We start from the raw sequence: 21,812 nt of genomic DNA on the forward strand, positions 1-21,812 counted from the left end.
ATACTTTTCTGTTTTGATGGACTTTGAACAAAATGCACCCTCCTTAAATTGTTCTATCAGGTGTCTTCATAACAACAAGGAAAGGTAACTAATACAGTCATGTCTGGTTTTCCCTTTGTATCTTGCTCTGTTTATGGTTCATTTTTTTATTTATTGTGGCTCTTCAGTGAAATTTGAAGTCATATGTTGGTAACTAGAAGCATACTCCTTTTTTGTTTTTGGTTTTTGAAAAAGGATCTTTCTATATATCCCTGGGTAGCCTGTAGATACCTATTTAAACCAAGTTGTCCTGGAACTCAGAGATTTTCTTCTCACCTCAGAGTGCTGGGATTTTTGAAGAGTGCTTTGGATGAATTGTAGAATTCTTTGAAGAATTTTGAAGTTTTTAATAATAGAACCATTTCCTAATACTAATTCTGCTGGGTGGTAGTGGTACACTCCTTTAATCCCATCACTCAGGAGGCAAAGGCTGGTGAATCTCTGAGTTCAAGGCTAGCCTGGTCTACAAAGCTAGTGCCAGGATGGACTCCAAGGCTACACGGAAAAACACTATCTTGAAAGAAATAATCAAAAACAAATAAAAGTTTAAAATCCAGGCAGTGGTAGAATACGCCTTTAATCCCAACACTTGGGAGGCGGAGGTAATCAGCTCTCTGTGATTTCGAGACTATCCTGGTCAACAAGAGCTGGTTTCAAGAACAGGCTCCAAAGCTACACAGGGAAACCTTGTCTCGAAAAACAAAAAATACTAGTTAGTGGGATTTAAGAATACAGAAGGTTTTTCTGTCTTCTCATGTCTATAGTTTCTTCAGTGTTTAACAAAGGTACTTAACTTAATTGGATGTATTCCTATTTTGTTTTGTTTTGAGGCTGTGGTTTATAGGATTGTTTTCCTAATTTCTCACGTATGCTCACTTTTGTATATAAGAATTACTATGTAATGTTTATATATAAAAGCTAGTAATTTTGTTCGATTGGTTGGTTGGGTTTTGTTTGTTTGTTTGTTTGTTTGTTTTGCTTTGTTTTTGTTTTTTTAGGCAGGGTTTCTCTGTATTGCTTTGGAACCTGTCCTGGAACTAGCTCTGTAGAGCAGGCTGGCCTTGAACTCACAGAGATCCACCTGCCTTTGCCTCCCAAGAGCTGGGATTAAAGGAGTGTGCTACCAACACTCAGCCAAAAGCTAGTAATGTTTGCATGTTGATTTTGTACTCTACTGAAAATGTTTGTCATGTCTAAGTTTTCTGGTGGAATCTGTGGTATCATTTAAATTTAGGGTTATTTTCAAATAGGGATTATTTGACATTATACTATTAAGAACCCAAGCATTTTATTGAACAAAGGGGGAAAGAATAGACCCCCCCTTTTTAGAAGAAATACCTTAACATTTTTTCATCTAGTACAGGCTTTACATTTGCCATATATATATACATATATATGTATATATATATATGTGTATATATACACACACACACACACACACACACACATTGTGTTTAAGTTAAGGTATGGTCCGTTTTTCCACATTTCTTCAGGGTAGGTTTGTTTTCTTTTCTGACCCCCTCCACTCTCTCCTCCCTCCTCTTGTTTTGCTTTTTAGAGACATGGTCTGAAATTCTTTGTAGCCCAAACTGCTCTTGAGCTTGTCATCATCCTGACTCTATGTCCAAAATGTTGGTGTTCCATGGGAACATCACAATACCCAGGTTATGTAGGACTGGGGATTGAGTCCAGTTCTGTATCCTTTCAAATTAGCTACAACCCCAGTTCTTCAGCAGAGTTTTGGTGGATTTTTTTTCCCTTACATATAGTGAGGAAATTTGTATTTTTTGTCTTAGATCTTATTTATGTTACTTTTATTGCTTTGTATGTTGAATCATCCTTGAATCCCTTGGACAAAATGAACTTGACCATACTGTGTGATCTTGTTAATATTTCATTACATTGGGTTAGTGCAAAAAAGAATTGCAGTTTCAGACCATGAATTTTAGATCAAAACTAGGCTGAAACATAATCTTTATTAATAAAAATATGATTTTACTCAACATATTTTTGCCAACAAAAATAAAAGCTTGTTCATTGCATTACTTTAATCCCAGCACTTGGGAGGCAGAGAGTTCCAGGACATACAGGACTACATAGTGAAACCTTGTCTTGAAAATCTGCAAAGAAAAAAAAAAATTTGTTTATTCCCATTCCATGTAAGCCCTTTCAGATTCAGCAGAATTCTTTGGATACATTTTCTTCATCTCACTGATTGTAGAAGTCTATTCCCTGTACACCTGTACAAAGCTCTCAGGATGTTTGAAGTAGTTAAGTTGACAAGAGATCAGATATTAGATAATGGACTTAATAACTCTTCATTTAATTTTTGAAGTATTGGTTATATTGTATGTTAACCATTTTGGGGAAGACTTGAACCCTGTTGATCATAACTGGCTGCAGGTGTTTGAGTTTTTTTAGTGCAGCTATAAAATCTTCTCATTAATTTTGTGAACATACTTCTCAGACGCAGTGGATTCATATAGCTGTAGTAGATCAATCAGATCTGAAGCAGCCACCAAACAGTGACCAGGAACATTTTTTCTTACTAATTTGGCATTAGAAAGTATATTGGAACGTTTGACTCTAACCACTGAGCAGGTTATTGCTGATTTTCATGTGTAAGCACATTTGTTACAGCACATAACAATCCATTCAAGAAATGGTTTCTTTGTTGTTGCATAGAGTAAGAAGAAATGCAAGTTCAGAATGATTTTTTTTTTTTTTTTTTTTGCCAGTTCATGAGGCACCCACCCACTTAATCAAGCTTTTTCACCATTCCAATTTTCTTCAAATGGCAAGTGACTGCTGAATGATCCATGCTGAATTCTTTGGCCACTTCTTTTAAAATGATAATTGTTCTCATTTGAACATTATCAGCTTTTCATGACCAGCCCCCTAACTTCTCAACTTCAAGGCTCTCCTCTCCTTTGAAAACTCCAAATGTTTGTTTATATTTCTATAGTTACTCTTACTGTTGATCTTTAGTTTTATTCCATTATGATCTGGTAGAACAGAAGGAAATAGTCTGGTCTCCTTTCTCGATCTTCCTCCTTCCCTCTCTCCCCCCCCCCCATGTGTGTTGAAATTCAGTCTGTGGGCTCTACCCCAGTATTTTATCTATAAATGCTTACAGTTGCCATACTTGGAACGATTTCCTCTATTAATTTGTAGTGCCCTCTGATGACAATTTTTGGTTGTCAACTATATCTGACAAACAAAAAACAAACAAACTAAAAACTAAGCAGCTTGGTACTCTTGTCAGGAATTTTTTCCCCTTAATTAAATCATTTGAAGTGAAAGAACCACCCTAAATCCAGTTTTTATGGTAGGAGATCCACCAGATTTATCTGGGTCATCATACCTTTTGGAGGTAGCCTATATAAAGGATATGGAAGAAGGAAATTCTTGCTCTTTGCCTGTTTGCCCTCACTCTGGCTAACAAGTTCATTGCTTCAGTGGTATTAGAACTTACTTTTTGATGCTGGCATATACTTAGGAGCAGTGGAGACATCCAGCCTCCTGGACTGAACAACTACTGCATTCTTGGACTTTCTGTTTTTTTTTTTTGTTTGTTTGTTTTTGTCTTCTGTTTTGATAGATGGCCATTGTTATGTAGTTGTACCAAAGCCTATAAGCCATTCTGCATTCTGTTCCCCTATTGGTTCTGTAACTTAGAGAACCCAGACTAAGCTTTGACTCGAAGTTTATTTTGTCTGATACAAGGATAACTCTGCCTGTGTATTTATATTTTTGATTACATGGTAGTTTAACATTTTTGATACTGAAATTCTTTGATATCTTTGCTAGCTAAAACAAGTGGCCATCCCAAATACAGACTTCAAATAATAATTAAAGAATAGGGGGGAAATTAATGAAAAGGAAATTAAAAGAAAAATACATTGAAGCAAAGCTGTATCTTTGAAAAAGTTACTAAGATTACCATACTTTTAGCCAGACTGACAAAAGAAAGAGGGAACCCAGTGTGGTGGTAGAGGCAGGAGGATCTCTGACTCTGAGGCCAGCCTGATATACATAGCCACAAGCTTTAGGACGGCCTGGGCTACATAAAGAGACTGACTCAAAACAACAAAAGAATAAAGGAGAAGGAAGAAGGCGGCATATTTTGAAAAAACAAAACACTATTAGGAGATTACTCTGAAATACTCTGAATACTCTGAAAAACTGGATAACCCAGGAGAGACACTCTATTTCCAATCTGTACTACTTAATAAAATTAAATTGTGAAGATATAATTAACTTAAAGCAACTCATTACAAACAATAAGATTGAAACTTTGATTAAGTCTCCCCCCCTGATGAAAAGCCTAGGACCAGAATGATTCACAACTGAATTCTGTCAAACTGTCTAGGAAGATTTCATTTGTTCCATAAGATAGAAATCAAAGGAATAATATAGAGAAATTCATTTCATGAAGTCACTATTATTTTGATAAAAACAATGAAAGAAAACTACAGGTATTTTCTTTGAACAGAGATTCTGAAATGACAGTTACTTGCAAAACAAATTAAGACCACATTATTAAGAAGATTGCACATTATAAAAAGGAAGCTTCATCCCCAGAAAGCAAGGTTGGTTCAGTATTTGTAAGTCAATTAAGTGTAATATGCCATATGAGTAAATTTAAAAACAGACATGATTATTAAAATTGACACAGAAAAGCCATTGGCTGAGTTTGAATAAACCAATAGACAGTGTTATATTAAGTGAAGACAACCTGAGTTTTCCTTTAAATCAGGAACAAAACAAGGATGCTCACTCTCTCCTTATTTGATAAAGTGCTCAAAGCACTTAGCACTACTTCAACCAGATAAGAGAAAGATAACAATGATTAAAAATAGGAAAGGAATTATTCTGCTATCCCTGTTACATTTATTTAAAAGACCCCATAAAGTCTACTAGGAAACTTAGGTGAAGTTACAGGTTCCTGTCACAGTTGGATAGAATTAAGCAATGAATTTGTCTGACTACAGCTTCAGTTTCATTGCTTATAATAGATTGGTTTAAAAATAATAGTCTTCATATATGCCTGCAATAATTCTTGAAGAAAGAAATGAAGAAAAAAGGTCATTAAAAATAACTCTAAAGAAATATTAGGATACAATGAAAATTTCAAGATAAAAAAGGGGGAAAGTACAAAATTCTGTACCAAAATAATAAGTGACAATGTTGGAGAGTGTGTATAATAAGAACTTATTGACTGTTTATGGCAATGCAAATTAAAGCTGTGTGAAATCAGCTTGAAGATTGTTCAGAAATTAACAATAGGAGCTAAAACAGTTAAGAGTCTGCTTTTTTGGAGGACCCAGCTTTGATTCTCAGCATTTCTAGTGGCTCTCAACCATTTGTATCCCCAAATCCTGGTGATCCTATGTCCATTTTTGGCCACTGAGCACAAGGCACACATGAAGTGCACAGACTTAAATACAGGCAAAACACCCATACACATAAAAGTAATAAATAATAAAATAGACCTTCAAAATGACCTAGCTGTTTCACTCATGTTCATACACCCAGAGAACTCCATATCTTGTCATAGAGATAATTGCACCCCCATGTTTACTGTTGCTCTACTCAGCAGCAAATGGAGCCAGCACTAGAGAGGTATATAGGGAAGAAGCAAAGGGTCTCATGTGAGATTTAGTTTCCAGTCCTAGGGAAGATAGGATCTCCGTTTCACCTTGGTAGAGGTTAGGAGTTACTGGCAGGCTGCTTTGCTTGTCTGATCTTCAGTGGCTTTATTAGATCATAAACAGTATACTACCACAAGTCCTAAAACCTTAATTGACCCATGCTACCTTTGAACTATTTTAAAATGTTCTGTTTTCCAGTTCCTTCTCTACTTGCATTAACAAATTATTTTAGGTGATTTGAACTGTTAAAGTACTACAGTCTTATACTTAAATCTGATGTTTCATATGTTTGCTGCTTTGTAACTCATCAAATGAATATTCACTATTGGATAGTTTCCACTTCAGTAATTTTTTTTTTTCCTTTAGAAGTCAATGTGGACAGAACATAAATCACCCGATGGAAGGACTTACTATTACAATACTGAAACAAAACAGTCTACCTGGGAAAAACCAGATGATCTTAAAACACCTGCTGAGGTAAATGTCTGAAGACTGAAAATCAGGACAGTTAAGTAGCATGGTTGATTTACTATTGTCCTATATTCAAAGGTGTCTTAAAGAATAAGTTGAAGGACAAAGCAATTTTCCTCAATGTAGTATGACCTGTGTGATTTTAAAGGTGATGTGAACAGTTCTAATTAATTGTGGGGTTTGATGTGTGTTATACATTTACCATTCAAAATAGACAAAACATGACAGAGTTAAGGTTGAAGCACTAAATTAAGCAAGCAGTATTGCATATGTTTAATAATCGATGTGCTTAGGAAGAGGTGATCTTTTTATTGTCTAACGTAAGTTTTACCTAGCTGCTGGCATTCAATTCTTAACTTCTTTTAAGTAAAAAACTTAAAAGACACTAAGTATTTTTTTATGTACCCCCCCTCCACGGTAATTTAATATGTATACAGTGTTTGAGAAGGAAGGTTATAATAGATAACATTTCCTTATTTCTCATTCATATGCATACACACATACAGATACTGAGATTTTTTTTTAAGACTTATTTATTATGGATGCAGTGTTTTGCCTGCACGGCAGAAGAAGGCATCATATCTTAATATTATAGATGGTTATGAGCCACCATCTGGTTTCTGGGAATTGAACTCAGAATCTCTGGAAGAGCAGCCATCTGAGGCATCTCTAGCCCACAAACACTTTAATTGCCCTGCTATATATACATTAGCTTTGTGTACTGGTTTTGTCCTATCTTTTGTTTCCTCACATTTCTCATATACATAGTTCATATAGGATTTTAGTAAGTTAGTGGCCTTGAATCTAAAACATTAGCATGGATAAATCAGATTGAACTTTTATCCTTTCTGTTTGTCATATATTAACTATATGAACACTCCAGTAATTATCGATGGCAGATTTTTTATCTATAGTGAAGTTGGAAAACACATACATAGCAATTTAGGTAGTTCTACCTGGATTAAAGCATACCTATTAGTATATTACATTTAACAAGTTACTTTCTCTTATTCTGTAGTGTTGTTATAAAGTTAGATGGTATATTCAGTAATTGACAACCTTGGTATTTAGAGTTACACAGGGAGACAGTATCTTGCAAAAGTGGGTGTGGATGAAATGCTGAATGTTACTGTTTGCTGAACATTTCCTTTTTTTTTTTAAGCAACTCTTGTCTAAATGCCCTTGGAAAGAGTACAAATCTGATTCTGGGAAGCCGTATTACTATAATTCTCAAACAAAAGAGTCCCGCTGGGCCAAACCCAAGGAACTTGAGGATCTTGAAGGTAAGACAGGAAAACAGTTCTACTGGGAAGTTGTTGCCTATATGCAACAACTAGAAACAGTCCTCCCTGAATAGGGTGATTTCAAATTAAGGCCTTATTCTTTTCTTTTTTTTCTTTTTTTTTTTTTTTTTTTAATTAAATTGTCTGCACCTTTTAAATGGTAAAACAGTTTTATGGGCTTTTTATTGTCTTGTTGCTCTAGATCTCAGTTCTATAGATTTTAAATAGACTTTATTTGATTTGATTCCATTGAAACTAGGATACCAGAATACCATTGTTGCTGGAGGTCTTATTACAAAATCAAACCTGCATGGTGAGCTGCTTTGATAATTCATTTTCTGTTATATTTAACATTTAGAGTATGTCACTAATTTTCACTAACCTTGAATGGATAAATCTGCAGTGAAAGACATTAATTCAAAGAATCCCTTTTTTTTAAGAGTTATATTATAAATGAGCTTACAGTTTTTAAAGGTGTACTTTGGTATTTTAAATAAACATGAATGTAGAACAAGTTCACAAACTCCTTCTGAATGTTGGTGCATACATGATGGAATATGTGATTAAGCTTAATGATAGTGACTAGTAGTTGAGCTTTAATATCAGTTATTTTGTTAATATATTATCAGACTACTTAATACTGATTCTGTTTTAGTTATCATGAAAATTAGTATAAACTTAAGGAAAATATATTTTTTAAAGGAGGATAGTTTTTCGACATCCTCCCTTTTAAAATTTAGAAAAGATTGTTATCTAGCATAATAGTCAGGACATAAAATAGCAGACATTGCGAATAAGAATTGAGTTAATTTACTCTCCTTAAAATACAATCTTTTATCAGTAACTGTTCTAGATTAGCTAAGCAAAAGTTTATGTGGGTTTTTCCTCACATTTTAATGGGTGTTTAGAAATTTCTTTAATGGGTCATAAGTTTTTAAAATACACTCATAAGCTTATATCATTGCTTACATGGAGCACCTCATTCCCTATTGATAAGAAATTAAAGATACCTATCTTATAACCAAATTTAAAGCTTACCTGGGCCTAGCATGAAATCAAATATTGAGTGCCCAAATTTTCAAAAGCTCTATCTAAAGTGTCTGAGCATGAACTAGTAATAATGTTATCAATAGAATCCCAAATTGCTCATTTACAGAGGGTAAAGCTCATTTCTGATATGACTACAAATTGTTGGTTTGATTAGCTGCTTATCTGCTTGTCAGTGCTAGTGTGGAAAATGGGCTGGAGTTTCATGAATTTAATACCCATTTAAAATTTTTATCTTTTAAAATATAGTCTCATTCCTGGACTGTATTTTGTATTCTAAAATTGTGAATATTTTCAAGGCATTAACCCTTGGAAACATCAGCATTGGGAAAGATTGTTAAACGGTTGCTGTTGTCAAATTTTTCTTTGTTGTAATGAGGCTTTGATAAAACTAAGGCAAACACTTGCTCTTTAAATTGAGTTTTAAATTGTTTTTCAGATGGTAAATTAAATCCTATGAAATCATGGTACTTTCATCTATTAGAGTTTGTATTCAGTGGTTATATTTAAAAAACTAGTTGATGACTTTTCTGTTTTCTTTAACAGCTATGATCAAAGCTGAAGAAAGCAGGTAAGCAATTTTAAAAATCAGTAGTGTTTACAAATTTGGTCATTTCCATAGCATTCTTGTTTTTAGTTGTCCACATTTAAAGAAAAAAATATGAATGTTATTCAATAGGGTTAGGCTAATGGTTTGTCTGTGGAAGATTTTGGTGGGGTTCGTGGGTAGATTTAATTCTAGTATATTTACTCTAGTATGTTTTGCTTGACAAGTAAGTGCTTTAATATGGGATGCATTGTTTGTGAATTAAGTTTCATGGCTTGAGAATAAGTGGCATTATATATATATATATATATATATATATATATATATATATATATATATGTAATCACTAAATTCCCTTTTTGTGGTCTTGAGGAATAGACCCAACATTTTGTACTTGTTGGCCCTTAACTACTGAGCTATAAGCCCCAGCCCAAGAGTTCCTTTAATTATTGAAATGTAGATTTAAAGTTCTTTTATTAAAAAAAAATTATTTTATTTCATGTACATTGATGTTTTGTTTGCATATATGTCTGTATGAGAGTGTCAGGTCCCCTGGAATTGAAGTTATAGACAGTTGTGAGCTGCCATGTGGGGGTGCTGGGAAATGAATCTGGGTTCTTTGGAAGAACAGCCAGTGCTCCCAACCACTGAGCTATTTCTCCAGCCCCCAATTTGAGAATTTTTGATACATGTCAAATAAGGTCTTATGTAAAGTAACAGATTGAGATTTTCTTGAAATATTTGGACAATAGGAAATTACAGTCATTTATATCAGTGCTTATTTATTTCATGTTATTGCATGGGTTTGCTAAATGAAATAATGGTAGAAGCTGGAAGTATGATAACATACGATACGATGGTAATTCCAGTTCTACTCAAGGAGCCTAACACCGCTGTATTGCCTGAGCCCCATGAATTTGAGCCCAGCATAGGCAATATGGCAAGATATTCTCTAAAAACAAACATAAAATATGTTATTCTGTGGTTTTGCTGGCCTCGAATTCACAGAGATCTGACTGCGTCTGGAGTGCTGGAACTAAAGGCTTGCTCCGCTGCTACCCGATTATTCTGTGATCTTTTTGTGTAATTTAGTTTAGCCCTTTGATTATTCCATTAGTTGTCTTTATTTAGTTTTACTGTTAACAGTACTGAAATGACCAGTTCTTTCTCTCTTCCTCCCCACTTCTATCCCTCTTATTCCTTCCCCGTTTGTCTTTTACTGTATAGCAAGCAAGAAGAATGTACTACAGCATCAACAGCCCCAGTTCCAACAACAGAAATTCCTACTACTATGAGCACCATGGCTGCTGCAGAAGCAGCAGCTGCTGTTGTTGCAGCTGCTGCAGCTGCTGCAGCAGCTGCTAATGCCAATACTTCCACCACTCCTACTAATACTGTGGGAAGTGTTCCAGTTGCTCCTGAGCCTGAAGTTACTTCCATTGTTGCTACTGTTGTAGATAATGAAAATGCAGTAACTTTATCCAATGATGAACAAGCACAGATTGCTAATACCACAGCTATTCAAGATCTAAGTGGTGACATATCCAGTAATACCGGAGAGGAACCATCTAAACAAGAAACTGTAACTGAGTAAGTTTAGTGATTCAAGACTTCTGAAAGTCAGTGCCTAATTTAAACTATAAGAACTTGTTAGTCAATGAAATCAAAATCAAGGCAAAAAGGAAAAAAAAATCAGCAGTTTACAAACTTCCAGTATTTTAAATAAAGGCTTGGTTGGTTTACTCTTTGGAGGGGTTTGTCTATTTTTCTTCTCTGTTCTATGTGCTCATTTAGAACTTCCCAGAAGTACTATAGATTGCTGTTGAACACAGATGTGTTTTGGAAGGTGAGAAGCTCTGCTAAATAGAGTAGAATTAAACTTTATATCATTCCTTTTTTATTATTGTTGGTGTCTGGTTTTCAACTTGTAAATAAATTGAAAAATATGAACAGCTTCGTTGAATATGCCTCAAATAGGAAAAGGCACTTTATAGAGGAGTCACAAAAAGAAACAATTGCAAGACCTCCTTTTCTACCATATAAGCCAAAATATACAAAAAAAAAAAAAAAAAAAGATACAAATGGATGCATAGTCTGACCAAACGCTATTATCCAGTTAATATTTAGTCATGTTGCCTCCATCTCTCTACTCCTTACTGTCAGTGTTTTATGTTTCATGTTAATTTCACAAATAGCTATATAATGTTTTCATATGAAGATGTTTAAAAAGAAAATGGTACGTTTGGAAACAAGAGTAAAGGTCTCATTTTCTTTTACTCTTCTAACATTGGCAATGCATATATTTAAGCATTTTATGTGTGTTTGTGTACATGTGTACATATGCACACACACATATATGTAGCAGATATATTTTCTGTATCCATAAAGGCCAGATGATGATATCATATGGTGTAAGCTTTAAGATTGATCTTTTTGAACACCAAAATACTGAGATGCTCAAATTTGTGCAAATCCTCATATATATTACTATTACTTTTCCAATATAATTTGTTCCAGAATCAAATTATTTCACAAATTATGATAAGAGATTTCTGTTTGCCACAGATGTTTTATGATTAATTTTTTTGTATAAATGTGGATGGCCAGTTAATTTTTCATAGTTTTAGAAAGGTTTTTCTTTTCTTTAAAAGCGTCCCAGTATAATTCATGAGTTCTAATTTTTTAATAATTTCATTTAAGTTCTATGTAAAGACACTTATAAGAACGATATATATTATTTACATATTACATTCTTATGTACCTATTGCAGTTCCATTTCCATCAGTTGAACTATTTTTTTTTTTTCATTTCAGTGGACCCCAAACAAGTAGCTGTTTGATGTTTCTGAATTCTATTAATACTTTTTTAAATCAGAATTTAGTTCTTTTCCACATTGTCAGCTAATATTTACTTGAGGTCTTCTGGTTAAACGTGACTAGGTGTTAGTGCTATAGAATAAAATCAGCCAAAAAGAACATAAGGAATTAGCTGATTGCTCTATTCTACTAAAGTTTATAAAATTAACTAAACTGGATTTTGCTAATTGATCATTTAATTGTTCTGTACATCCTTTTTAGCTCTTTCTGTACACTGATGTATACACATTAGAGCACTAATATGAAATATTTGGATAAATATAAAACTCCATTTATTAGCCTGTAGACTTGTGATACTACAAGTCAACAGTGCAATTCCCTGTTATATTTTTGGCCTTTTTACAGGGCCTTATCTCTGACATTGCAGAAAATCTAAAACTTTATGTCCCGTCTTCAGATAGGTATATTCTCAAGGTTCATATAAGAAACTTTCTCTGAAAATTGTCGTTTTAGGTGACCATCAAACAGTTTAATGATTTCCTAAGCAGAAAATAGTTCCTGAGATTATGAATAGCATGTTTAAATTTCTCTCTCTCTAGTTTTACTCCTAAAAAAGAAGAGGAAGAGAGCCAGCCAGCAAAAAAAACATACACTTGGAATACAAAGGAGGAGGCAAAGCAAGCATTTAAAGAATTATTGAAAGAAAAGGTATTATAGACTTTTTAAGTAACACATAATTTTCTAATAAATGTTCACTTTAGTGCCTTTATTTAAAATACTAATTTCTTGAACTGTTGGAACTGAAAACAAACTAAATTTGTTGTTTTTATTGAAGAATGCTTTTGGATTCTCAACAAGGTATTTCACAATCATATTTTTGCCTTGATGTATAAGATTTTTTTATTTAAATAATTGCTTGTCTTTTAGTTGGTGATCTAATGCAACTAAAATACTGTTTCAATTTCAGTGTGATTTTCTTTTTTAGTCAATTAGTATATATCACAAGTTTGCTTCACTGAAAATGGTTTTAGACTAAAAAAATTCTGCACAGGGAAGTACTTGATATTTGTAGTGAGTGTTAAACTTCCTTTCTTATGATAGCCATTCTCTCTGTTGTGTAAAATTTTAATTTTTTCTTTAAATAATTTACAGCGGGTACCCTCCAATGCTTCATGGGAGCAAGCTATGAAAATGATCATTAATGATCCTCGGTACAGGTAATACAATGACATTTAAATTAACATTAATCTTAGGGCATTTAAAATTACGTTCAACAGTTTAACTTTATAATACACTGTTGTTCATAGCTATGTAATTAGTTTAAATAAAGATATTTTATGTGTGCTATAGTCAAGATTCTAAAAGCCTTGTCCTACAACTTGAGCGCTAAATGAAATTATAATCGTTGAACACTAGATTTGCTGTTAAGAATAATTTTATATCTTAATAAATTAGACCTTTTCTTAATATATGTGTCAAACTTTTTTCTAAAGCACTATTTTATTCTCCAGTTTTTATATTTATTCTTATCTGATTTTTCTAATATTTAGTGCTTTAGCAAAGCTGAGTGAAAAAAAGCAGGCTTTTAATGCCTATAAAGTCCAGACTGAGAAAGAAGAAAAAGAAGAAGCAAGATCAAAATACAAAGAAGCTAAGGAATCCTTTCAGCGTTTTCTTGAAAATCATGAGAAAATGACTTCTACAACCAGATACAAGTAAGGTTTTTAGTGATGGAGGCAGTGTTCCCCGTTTCTGTCATACTTCTTGCTAACTCATCCAAAATATATGGTCATGCAAACAGCTGGGTAAATGAGGATGTGGCCGTTTTATAAGATAGCCAAAAAAGTCAGTAACTTATAGACTCATTTAAGGTATTAATTAGGGAATAGACATAGTACATTAACTGTTACCATTTTATAGTCTTCAGAAGATGACTTGGGAGGAAAGGGGCTATTTACATTGCAAAGCATTACCTAATGTGAATTGTCCTAAGAGAAAATAGAGGATTTTGCTCTACTCTTAATATTTTATTGACTGTCATAAAGTTTTCCTGAGTAATGCATTTGTAAACTTAAAATGGAGAGAATGTTAATTGACGACCTTTGGAAAAAAATCTAAAACTGTACCGATGCATTTAGCAAGTAATACTTGTTTTCATAATACCTAGAAAAGCCGAACAAATGTTTGGGGAGATGGAAGTTTGGAATGCTATATCAGAGCGTGATCGTCTTGAAATCTATGAAGATGTTTTGTTCTTCCTTTCAAAAAAAGAAAAGGTACTTTTTAAATTACTGATATTGCAACATTCTGAATAAGATTTTCTTCATTATAAATGAGTAAAAATTATAACATCATCTTTGCTTAATTTCTTAGTGTATACTGTATATCATATCTATTTATTGGAAGGTGTGTTAAAAGATAAATGTTACATTTTTTTTCCTCTTTGTCAAGCATAGTTATTACTGTTTAAATCATGGTGGATACTGAATTATTCAAATATTTACCTTGTTAAATTGGTTTGCATCTAGTATTGCAAGATACATTGAAAGTGCAAGTATTACTAAAAAATTAAACATAGTTGAATGTCAGTGAATACCTTGGTTTTTGCATACTGTGACTGTACACAGTAGCCCTCATTATAAGTTGTATTTGTACTGTATGCTGGTAAGACAAAGGTTTATGAAATGAGGATATGTGTATTTTTTTGGATTATGACTTCAAAGAGAGATGAAAAACTGAAGGTTTTTATCAGTTAGAGCTTAAAGGAATCTTAAGTAATTGTAATTCATATTTCTTTTTTGAATGGTAAAAGCATTACTTAAATGTTGTAGGAACAAGCAAAGCAGTTACGAAAGAGAAATTGGGAAGCCTTAAAGAACATACTTGACAATATGGCTAATGTTACGTACTCTACTACTTGGTCTGAAGCCCAACAATATCTGATGGATAATCCAACGTTTGCAGAGGATGAAGAGTTACAGAGTAAGAACAATGACTACATAAGAAAAATAATGACAAGTAGTGCCCCTTGAGTCACAAAGTTATTCTCCCGTTCTGTATGAAACTAGAGAAATTGCTCTCTTTATGTGGTTGCTAGCTCAAATTTTACATAATTTGTATTTCTGAAAGACATACTTTATTTTCAAATGGGTTGTTTCTAATTGAATTTTTATTTAGGAAATGACTTTTCTAGAGATCTCAGTTAACCTTTGACTGATAATTCTTGAAATATGTAATAAGTCAACCATTTGAAGATCACTGATGTCTTCTAAATGCAGCAGTGACTCCAACAGCAATCACACCTGTGTAAGCAAATCCTAGCATGGAGATGGGTGTTGGCCAAGAAATCATATCCTTAACTATAGAGCTTCAGCTACTGATGGCTGCTAGAAAGGGAGATAGTTTTCTCAAACAAAACTCCAAATAAATTGACCACTCTCAAGTGCAAGATTATACATCAAAAAAAATTGTTCTTCGTAGGTTTAAAATAAGGGTGGGGAGACGAGGATGACAAAGTTAGCTGGGTAAGTGGGAAGTGTATCTATGAAGAGGTAGGTGGTGGATATGAGCAAAATGCACACAAAGCTCACAGGACTAGTAAAAATTTTTATTAATGAAATTATAAAAATCTCTTTGGGATTAAGCATAACATTTGCTCTGTTAGCCAGTTCATTTTGTCATGTGCATGTGCTCTTGCCTTTATCTCTAGGATTTTAAATCTTTCTCAAAACTTGTGTCATTACAAGATCGTGTTTGAATTCAAATACAAGTATTTTTGAACACTGATTTGAAATTTGTAAAGAGTTTAAAGTGCTTTCTTTGTTAATATTTCAATTTTTTGTCTGAAAAATACTTAAATAGACATGGATAAAGAAGATGCATTAATATGTTTTGAGGAGCACATTCGGGCTTTAGAAAAGGAAGAAGAAGAAGAAAAGCAGAAGACTTTGTTGAGAGAAAGGAGGCGGCAGCGTAAAAATAGGGAATCTTTTCAGGTAATAGAAAAATTTTTTCTCGTGTAGTTCTGTAATAAGTCATTGAACTTCAACAAGGATCAAAACAGTTTTGAAATGCTTGTTTTCGGTTCACTACGTAGGCTTTGTTTTGAACCATATATGTTGAATTCTTAATCTATATCTTACATGTTGTTCTTGGATATTTGACACAAGGGACTATAGCAGGCTGCCGCAAACATTTTTTAACTTGAGCATAAGATTTTAGCTTACAACAGCATGAGGACTGAGTGGAAACAAGATATAGAATGTACTTTGTAGTAGTTGATATATGGTTCCCAAAGAACATGCTGTAGTATAGTTTAGGTTGCAACATAATTAAGCACCTATATGGGAATTTAAATACTTTGAGAAAAGTAATTTATTCTTTATTGCTATTTTTTTATTTCTTTTGTGTGTGTAGCATCTACTTGCCTGATGTCCAGATCCCTTGGAACTGGAGTTAGAGGTGATTTTGAGTCACCATGTGGGGCTTAGGAACAGAACCTGGGTCCTCTGCATGTGATGCAACTGCCTCTGACCACCAAGCTGTCTCTTTAGTTGCTATAGATGTTTTTTGTTGTTGTTGTTTTTTAATTATTCGAAATTTAAATACCTGATGGTACTATATATACTATTTTAAAACAAAAACTATATTTTATAACACATACTCATTCTTTAGCCACATAATTTGATAATAATTCAGTCATTTTGTGTGTGTGTGTGTGTGTTTAGGTACACACACACACACAATATTTTGTGGACTTTGTTTTTTAACGAAATGTTGTTCTAGCTTAAGAGACTGAAGACTAGAAGCTAGAAGGGTACTATAGTGTTTGAAAGATTCCTTTCTTTGGATGAATGTTTATACTCATTTGTGGTCTAAACCCACTTTTATTTTCATCAAATAGCAAATATTCTTTTTACCTAAACATATTGGATAATACTGTAAGAAGCTTTTTTGATATTGCTAACAGTTCTTTATGTGAATTTCTGTGTTATCATTCTAATGACTTTTCAAATGTATTTGTTTCCTTTCTTACAGATATTTTTAGATGAACTGCATGAGCATGGACAACTACATTCTATGTCCTCTTGGATGGAACTGTATCCAACCATTAGTTCTGATATTAGGTTCACTAATATGCTTGGTCAGCCGGGTGAGATTCTTTTCTTTCCAAACCTAAGATGGGAGTTGGGATGGATGGATGGGTGGCTGGCGGTGTTTGGGAGGGGAGGTGCTTTATTTTATGTTTGTTTTACAAACAAAAAGTAATTGCAGCTCTTGGTTAGAGCTAGCTTTTTGACTTCTTTAGTTTTTTCATTAGGATCAACTGCACTTGATCTTTTCAAGTTTTATGTTGAAGATCTTAAAGCACGTTATCACGATGAAAAGAAGATAATAAAAGACATTCTAAAGGTAAATAAGACATATGTTCTTTCCTGTTTGAAAACATCCGTTTGTTCCTTAGAGTTATGTGTTATTTATAGCAAGATTTCTGGTTTTTAGGATAAAGGATTTGTAGTTGAAGTCAATACTACTTTTGAAGACTTTGTGGCAATAATCAGTTCAACAAAAAGATCAACTACTTTGGATGCTGGAAATATCAAGTTGGCTTTCAATAGTGTAAGTTTGATTATTAATGATAACTGACTTATTCATCTAAGAATTACTTAAAGATGTAGGCAAGTAAATGTGTGAGGATGAACCTTTTAAATGATGCAATACTACTTTTCAGAACAGTGAATTATTTGAAACAGGGCTTATACTATCATAACTTATTACATATGATTTTTTTGTTAGTTACTAGAAAAGGCAGAAGCCCGGGAACGTGAAAGGGAAAAGGAGGAAGCTCGGAAAATGAAAAGAAAAGAGTCTTCATTTAAGAGTATGTTAAAACAAGCTGCTCCTCCAATAGAGCTGGATGCTGTCTGGGAAGACGTATGTATACTTGAAAGTTATCTGTAATGTGATTCACAGTTCATAATAACACTAATTTGTTTATTTGGGCTACAGACCCTAAAATTATTAGTAAGCCATACTATATTTATGTATCAAGAGTCAAATGTTAGTTGAATTTAGGAATAGTTAAAAATTGATTAGACCACCATCACCCTGGAAAACGGTTTGTCTGAAAAGCCCCTGTGTCTTGGATCTATAGGTCAGATTCCTTAAATCATGGTGATATCGTTTTCTTGGTGATGATATATTCACTTCATTGCCATTGCTTTTCAGATCCGGGAGAGATTTGTAAAAGAACCAGCATTTGAGGACATAACTCTAGAATCTGAAAGAAAACGAATATTTAAAGATTTCATGCATGTGCTTGAGGTAATTCTTAGCTTGTTGTGATGTGAAAGGTGAAACTTTTAATTTAAAATGGTCAAGTATATTTTTTAATATGCACTGCTGTTTTACAATTCTGATGAAGAAGTGTGTTTTCTGTATAATTGTTTTAAGTGAAAAACAGGTTTGCATGGGCTATTAAAACTAGTGTCAGAGATATGCTATTTATTTCATAGCTGTAGACGTTCAGCCATTTGTCAGAAGTAGCTGACAAATGAGTAGCTAGTAATGAGTCTTGGAATATCCTAAAGTTAGCTTAAAAATAGTGTTTGTTTTGGACATGCAAGTCGTTGATATTACAAATAAGCAAAGTGAAAATATCAAGTAACATTTGCAGGAAAAGGGTTCTTGCCTGTACTATTTGACTTAATCAGTGCTTTCAGAAAGTTCAACATGGAGTTAAGGGAGGTGATTGAACAGGCAAACTTTTTGCCCTGCAAGTGTGAAGACTGGAGTTCATATGTTCCCAGCATGCATAAATACAGGGAGGGTATGGTAGAATGCCTATTATCCTAGTGGTGTGGCTAACTATAACAGAATCTGCTATTTCTGGGTTCCAATGAGCTAGACCCTGTCTCTCTAAAGGTGGAGAGCAATCAATGTAAACGTGTTGTTTCCTCAAGTACATGTATAGTTGCATATGTGTTAGGAATAAGGAGATTTTACTACAGTACTCTCCTTTGAAAGTAGCCACATAAATACTTTATTAATTGTGTGTGCATATGAAAGTCAGAAGAAAACATCCAGGAGTTTGTTCTCTCCTGCTACCATCAGGATACTAGAGCTAGAACTTGGGTTTTTGCCTTGGTGGCAGGCACCTTCCCATACTGAGCCAATTCGTAACTATCCCCATGCCCACAATAAATTGCTCAGTGTTATAGATGCAGTCTGTAATTTTATAAGCATTCCCTGTCTGAGTAAGTAGGAAATGCTTCTTGGGATGAAAGAAAAGAATAGGCTTTGTAAATTTCAGTTTAAGAATGTCTATGAGGTTTTACTTTATCTTGGTGCTTGCCTTATCTTGGCTAACCAGGTTAACCAGCAGGTGCTTGAATGTATTTTATCTAATGGTTATGGGAAGAAGTTATACCTTTCTTGGATATAATATTTTTCCCTACCAACTTTAACTTTGTCATTTTGACCAAAAGTACCTCATTTTGTAAAATGTTTAAATATCTAAATGAGTAGCTAATAATAAAAGTAGAAGAAAAATCATTTCTTACATAATCACTGGGCACCTTTAAACAAGATTTTATTTTTAACATCTTATGTCTTGAACTTGTAAAATTTCCTTGTGATTGCCTGTGTAAAACAAGGGCATTTCTTTAAAGCTTTTGTTTTGCCACTCTAGCATGAATGTCAACATCATCATTCAAAGAACAAGAAGCATTCTAAGAAATCTAAAAAACACCATAGGAAACGCTCCCGCTCTCGATCGGTAAGGAAGTAAATTGGCTGGCACACTATACCAAAACATTTGTGAACATTATTATGAATGAATCTGTGTATTATTTAGGGGTCAGAATCAGATGATGATGACAGCCATTCAAAGAAAAAAAGACAGCGATCAGAGTCACATTCTGCTTCGGAACATTCTTCTAGTGCTGAATCTGGTGAGTTTGTTTTTGTTTTTTTGTTTTGTATATTTTTTTTGGTTTGTTTGTTTGTTTTAACTAAACCATGAATTTTGATTTCCTCATTCTGACATTTTCTTTCTGTGCTCTACAGAGAGAAGTTATAAGAAATCAAAAAAACATAAGAAGAAAAGCAAAAAGAGGAGACATAAATCTGTAAGAATTGTTTTTTTTTTTTTTTTTTGTTTTGTTTTTTTTAACCAGCTCCAAGGCTTTGATCTGGAAAGGATTCAAAGGGCTTTCTCATAATCTAATTCTGTGTAGTCTTTTAGCTTGGCAAAATGTATGGGGCTTTTGCCTTAATCTTCAATAAAATCACTTGGCACTTCGAACACAAAACACACCAGGATTCCTACCCTGGTCTTTAAGTTTTAAAAAGGAGGGAGAGAGGGGGAAGAAAGTAAGTGAGTGAATGTGTGTGTGTGTGTGTGTGTATGTGTGTGTACGTATATACATGAGTGTTCTAACAGCTTCTCTTAGGTTTACCCGGGAGTTTTTCAAAAATGTTAGTGCCTGAGTCTTACCACAGATTGGTTGTTTTTGTTTTTCATGCTGTTCACTAATATTTTGCAACAATCTAACTCAGAACTATATTTAAGCAACAACATTTTAAATAACTTGTTTCTCAGTAATAATTTTGAGGAAGAATTATGCCCCTGTCAACCTTGATGAGCAGCTTAGTCAGCAGCATCCTTATACAGATCTAGTGTACCATAGTTAAATAAGGGTGTATGTAGCTTTTTGAAGGTGTGTAATGTAATATATATATATTATATATATATATATATATATAATATATATAAAATATATATTATATATATATATATATATAATATATAATATATATATATATATGGCCCTGGATTTTAAAGAGTAAGTAATATCTCTCTATAGTTATGCAATAGATGTAATCTGGTAGTGAGGCTTTTAATGGTGCTTCCCCCTTTCCAAATGTATCCATCTTACGAAAAACACTAGTTTTGCCTTTCCCATGAATATGGAGAGTTTCTACCAAATCCCATGTTTCAAAATGGGATGTGGTGGCACACACCTTTAATCCCAACATTCAGGAGACAGGTGTAGGCAGATCTCTCTTTAGTTTGAGGCCAGACCAGTCTCCAGAGAGCAAATTTTAAAACAACCAGGGCTGCACAGAAATACCCTGTCTCAAAAATCCATAAAAACAAAATTAAATCCTGGGGTTAACAAATGACATTTTACCTTTCTAAATATACCTTACCTAATAAATGATATTTTTAAATACCACCTGCATAAGTAATTTTAATAGAATATTATTGTCAAAATTCAGACATGTTATTTTTTATTTACATAGGACTCTCCAGAATCAGATACTGAACGAGAGAAGGATAAAAAAGATAAAGATCGGGAAAGTGAAAAAGACAGAAGTAGACAGAGATCAGAGTCAAAACACAAATCACCTAAGAAAAAGACTGGAAAGGACTCTGTAAGTACTTAAAATTGTGTCTTTCTTGTTTTTACAAAATAGAAATTGGATGCCCGGATTAAAACTTGATGGTGTTTAAAAGATAGGCTTTTTGTTTTGGGTCTCCTAACATTGAAAGAAAAGATAAAATTCTCTTCAATGCTCCTCACAAATGACCATCTATCTGTTTGTGTCTCTTAGATTGGTTTTCCTTTTTTTAAAAAAAGTTAACAGCACAAAATATTTGTCACTTTAACTTGGAAAGAAAAAATATGGTCTGAATGGTGTAGTACTACTAAGAAGTACATTGGGCATATTCTCTTTGATTTTCATTTTTTTTTGTTTGTTTGTTTTTGTTTTTGTTTTTTGTTTTGTTTTTTAAGATTTATTATGGGTACAGTGTTCTGCCTGCAGGCCAGAAGGGGGCACCAGATCTCATTACAGATGGTTGTGAGCCACCATGTGGTTGCTGGGACTTGAATTCAGGACCTTTGGAAGAGCAGGCAGTGCTCTTAACTACTAAGCCATCTCTCCAGCC

General features: G+C 33.5%; 1 protein-coding gene across 10 annotated transcripts in view; it reads left to right on the plus strand.

The window, feature by feature from the left end:
- The window catches only part of Prpf40a (pre-mRNA processing factor 40 homolog A), a 42,058-nt gene that overhangs the window by 17,127 nt on the left and 3,119 nt on the right, over positions 1-21,812 (plus strand). For 3 of the 10 annotated variants that reach the window (XM_051184681.1, XM_051184686.1, XM_051184690.1), the window contains exons 6-25: positions 6,060-6,170; positions 7,327-7,447; positions 7,707-7,760; positions 9,041-9,065; positions 10,269-10,631; positions 12,457-12,565; positions 13,010-13,074; positions 13,408-13,572; positions 14,025-14,133; positions 14,689-14,839; positions 15,719-15,852; positions 16,895-17,009; positions 17,166-17,269; positions 17,360-17,476; positions 17,654-17,791; positions 18,086-18,181; positions 19,548-19,634; positions 19,713-19,809; positions 19,925-19,986; positions 21,164-21,295. In XM_051184681.1, the coding sequence (XP_051040638.1) occupies positions 6,060-6,170; positions 7,327-7,447; positions 7,707-7,760; positions 9,041-9,065; positions 10,269-10,631; positions 12,457-12,565; positions 13,010-13,074; positions 13,408-13,572; positions 14,025-14,133; positions 14,689-14,839; positions 15,719-15,852; positions 16,895-17,009; positions 17,166-17,269; positions 17,360-17,476; positions 17,654-17,791; positions 18,086-18,181; positions 19,548-19,634; positions 19,713-19,809; positions 19,925-19,986; positions 21,164-21,295 (2,355 nt within the window). The remainder of the gene's footprint in view (positions 1-6,059; positions 6,171-7,326; positions 7,448-7,706; positions 7,761-9,040; positions 9,066-10,268; positions 10,632-12,456; positions 12,566-13,009; positions 13,075-13,407; positions 13,573-14,024; positions 14,134-14,688; positions 14,840-15,718; positions 15,853-16,894; positions 17,010-17,165; positions 17,270-17,359; positions 17,477-17,653; positions 17,792-18,085; positions 18,182-19,547; positions 19,635-19,712; positions 19,810-19,924; positions 19,987-21,163; positions 21,296-21,812) is intronic. The other 7 variants (XM_051184683.1, XM_051184687.1, XM_051184684.1 and 4 more) reach the window with 4 other exon arrangements.

Source organism: Phodopus roborovskii, unplaced genomic scaffold (assembly GCF_943737965.1).
Source record: "Phodopus roborovskii unplaced genomic scaffold, PHOROB, whole genome shotgun sequence".
Classification (NCBI taxonomy): Eukaryota; Metazoa; Chordata; class Mammalia; order Rodentia; family Cricetidae; genus Phodopus; species Phodopus roborovskii.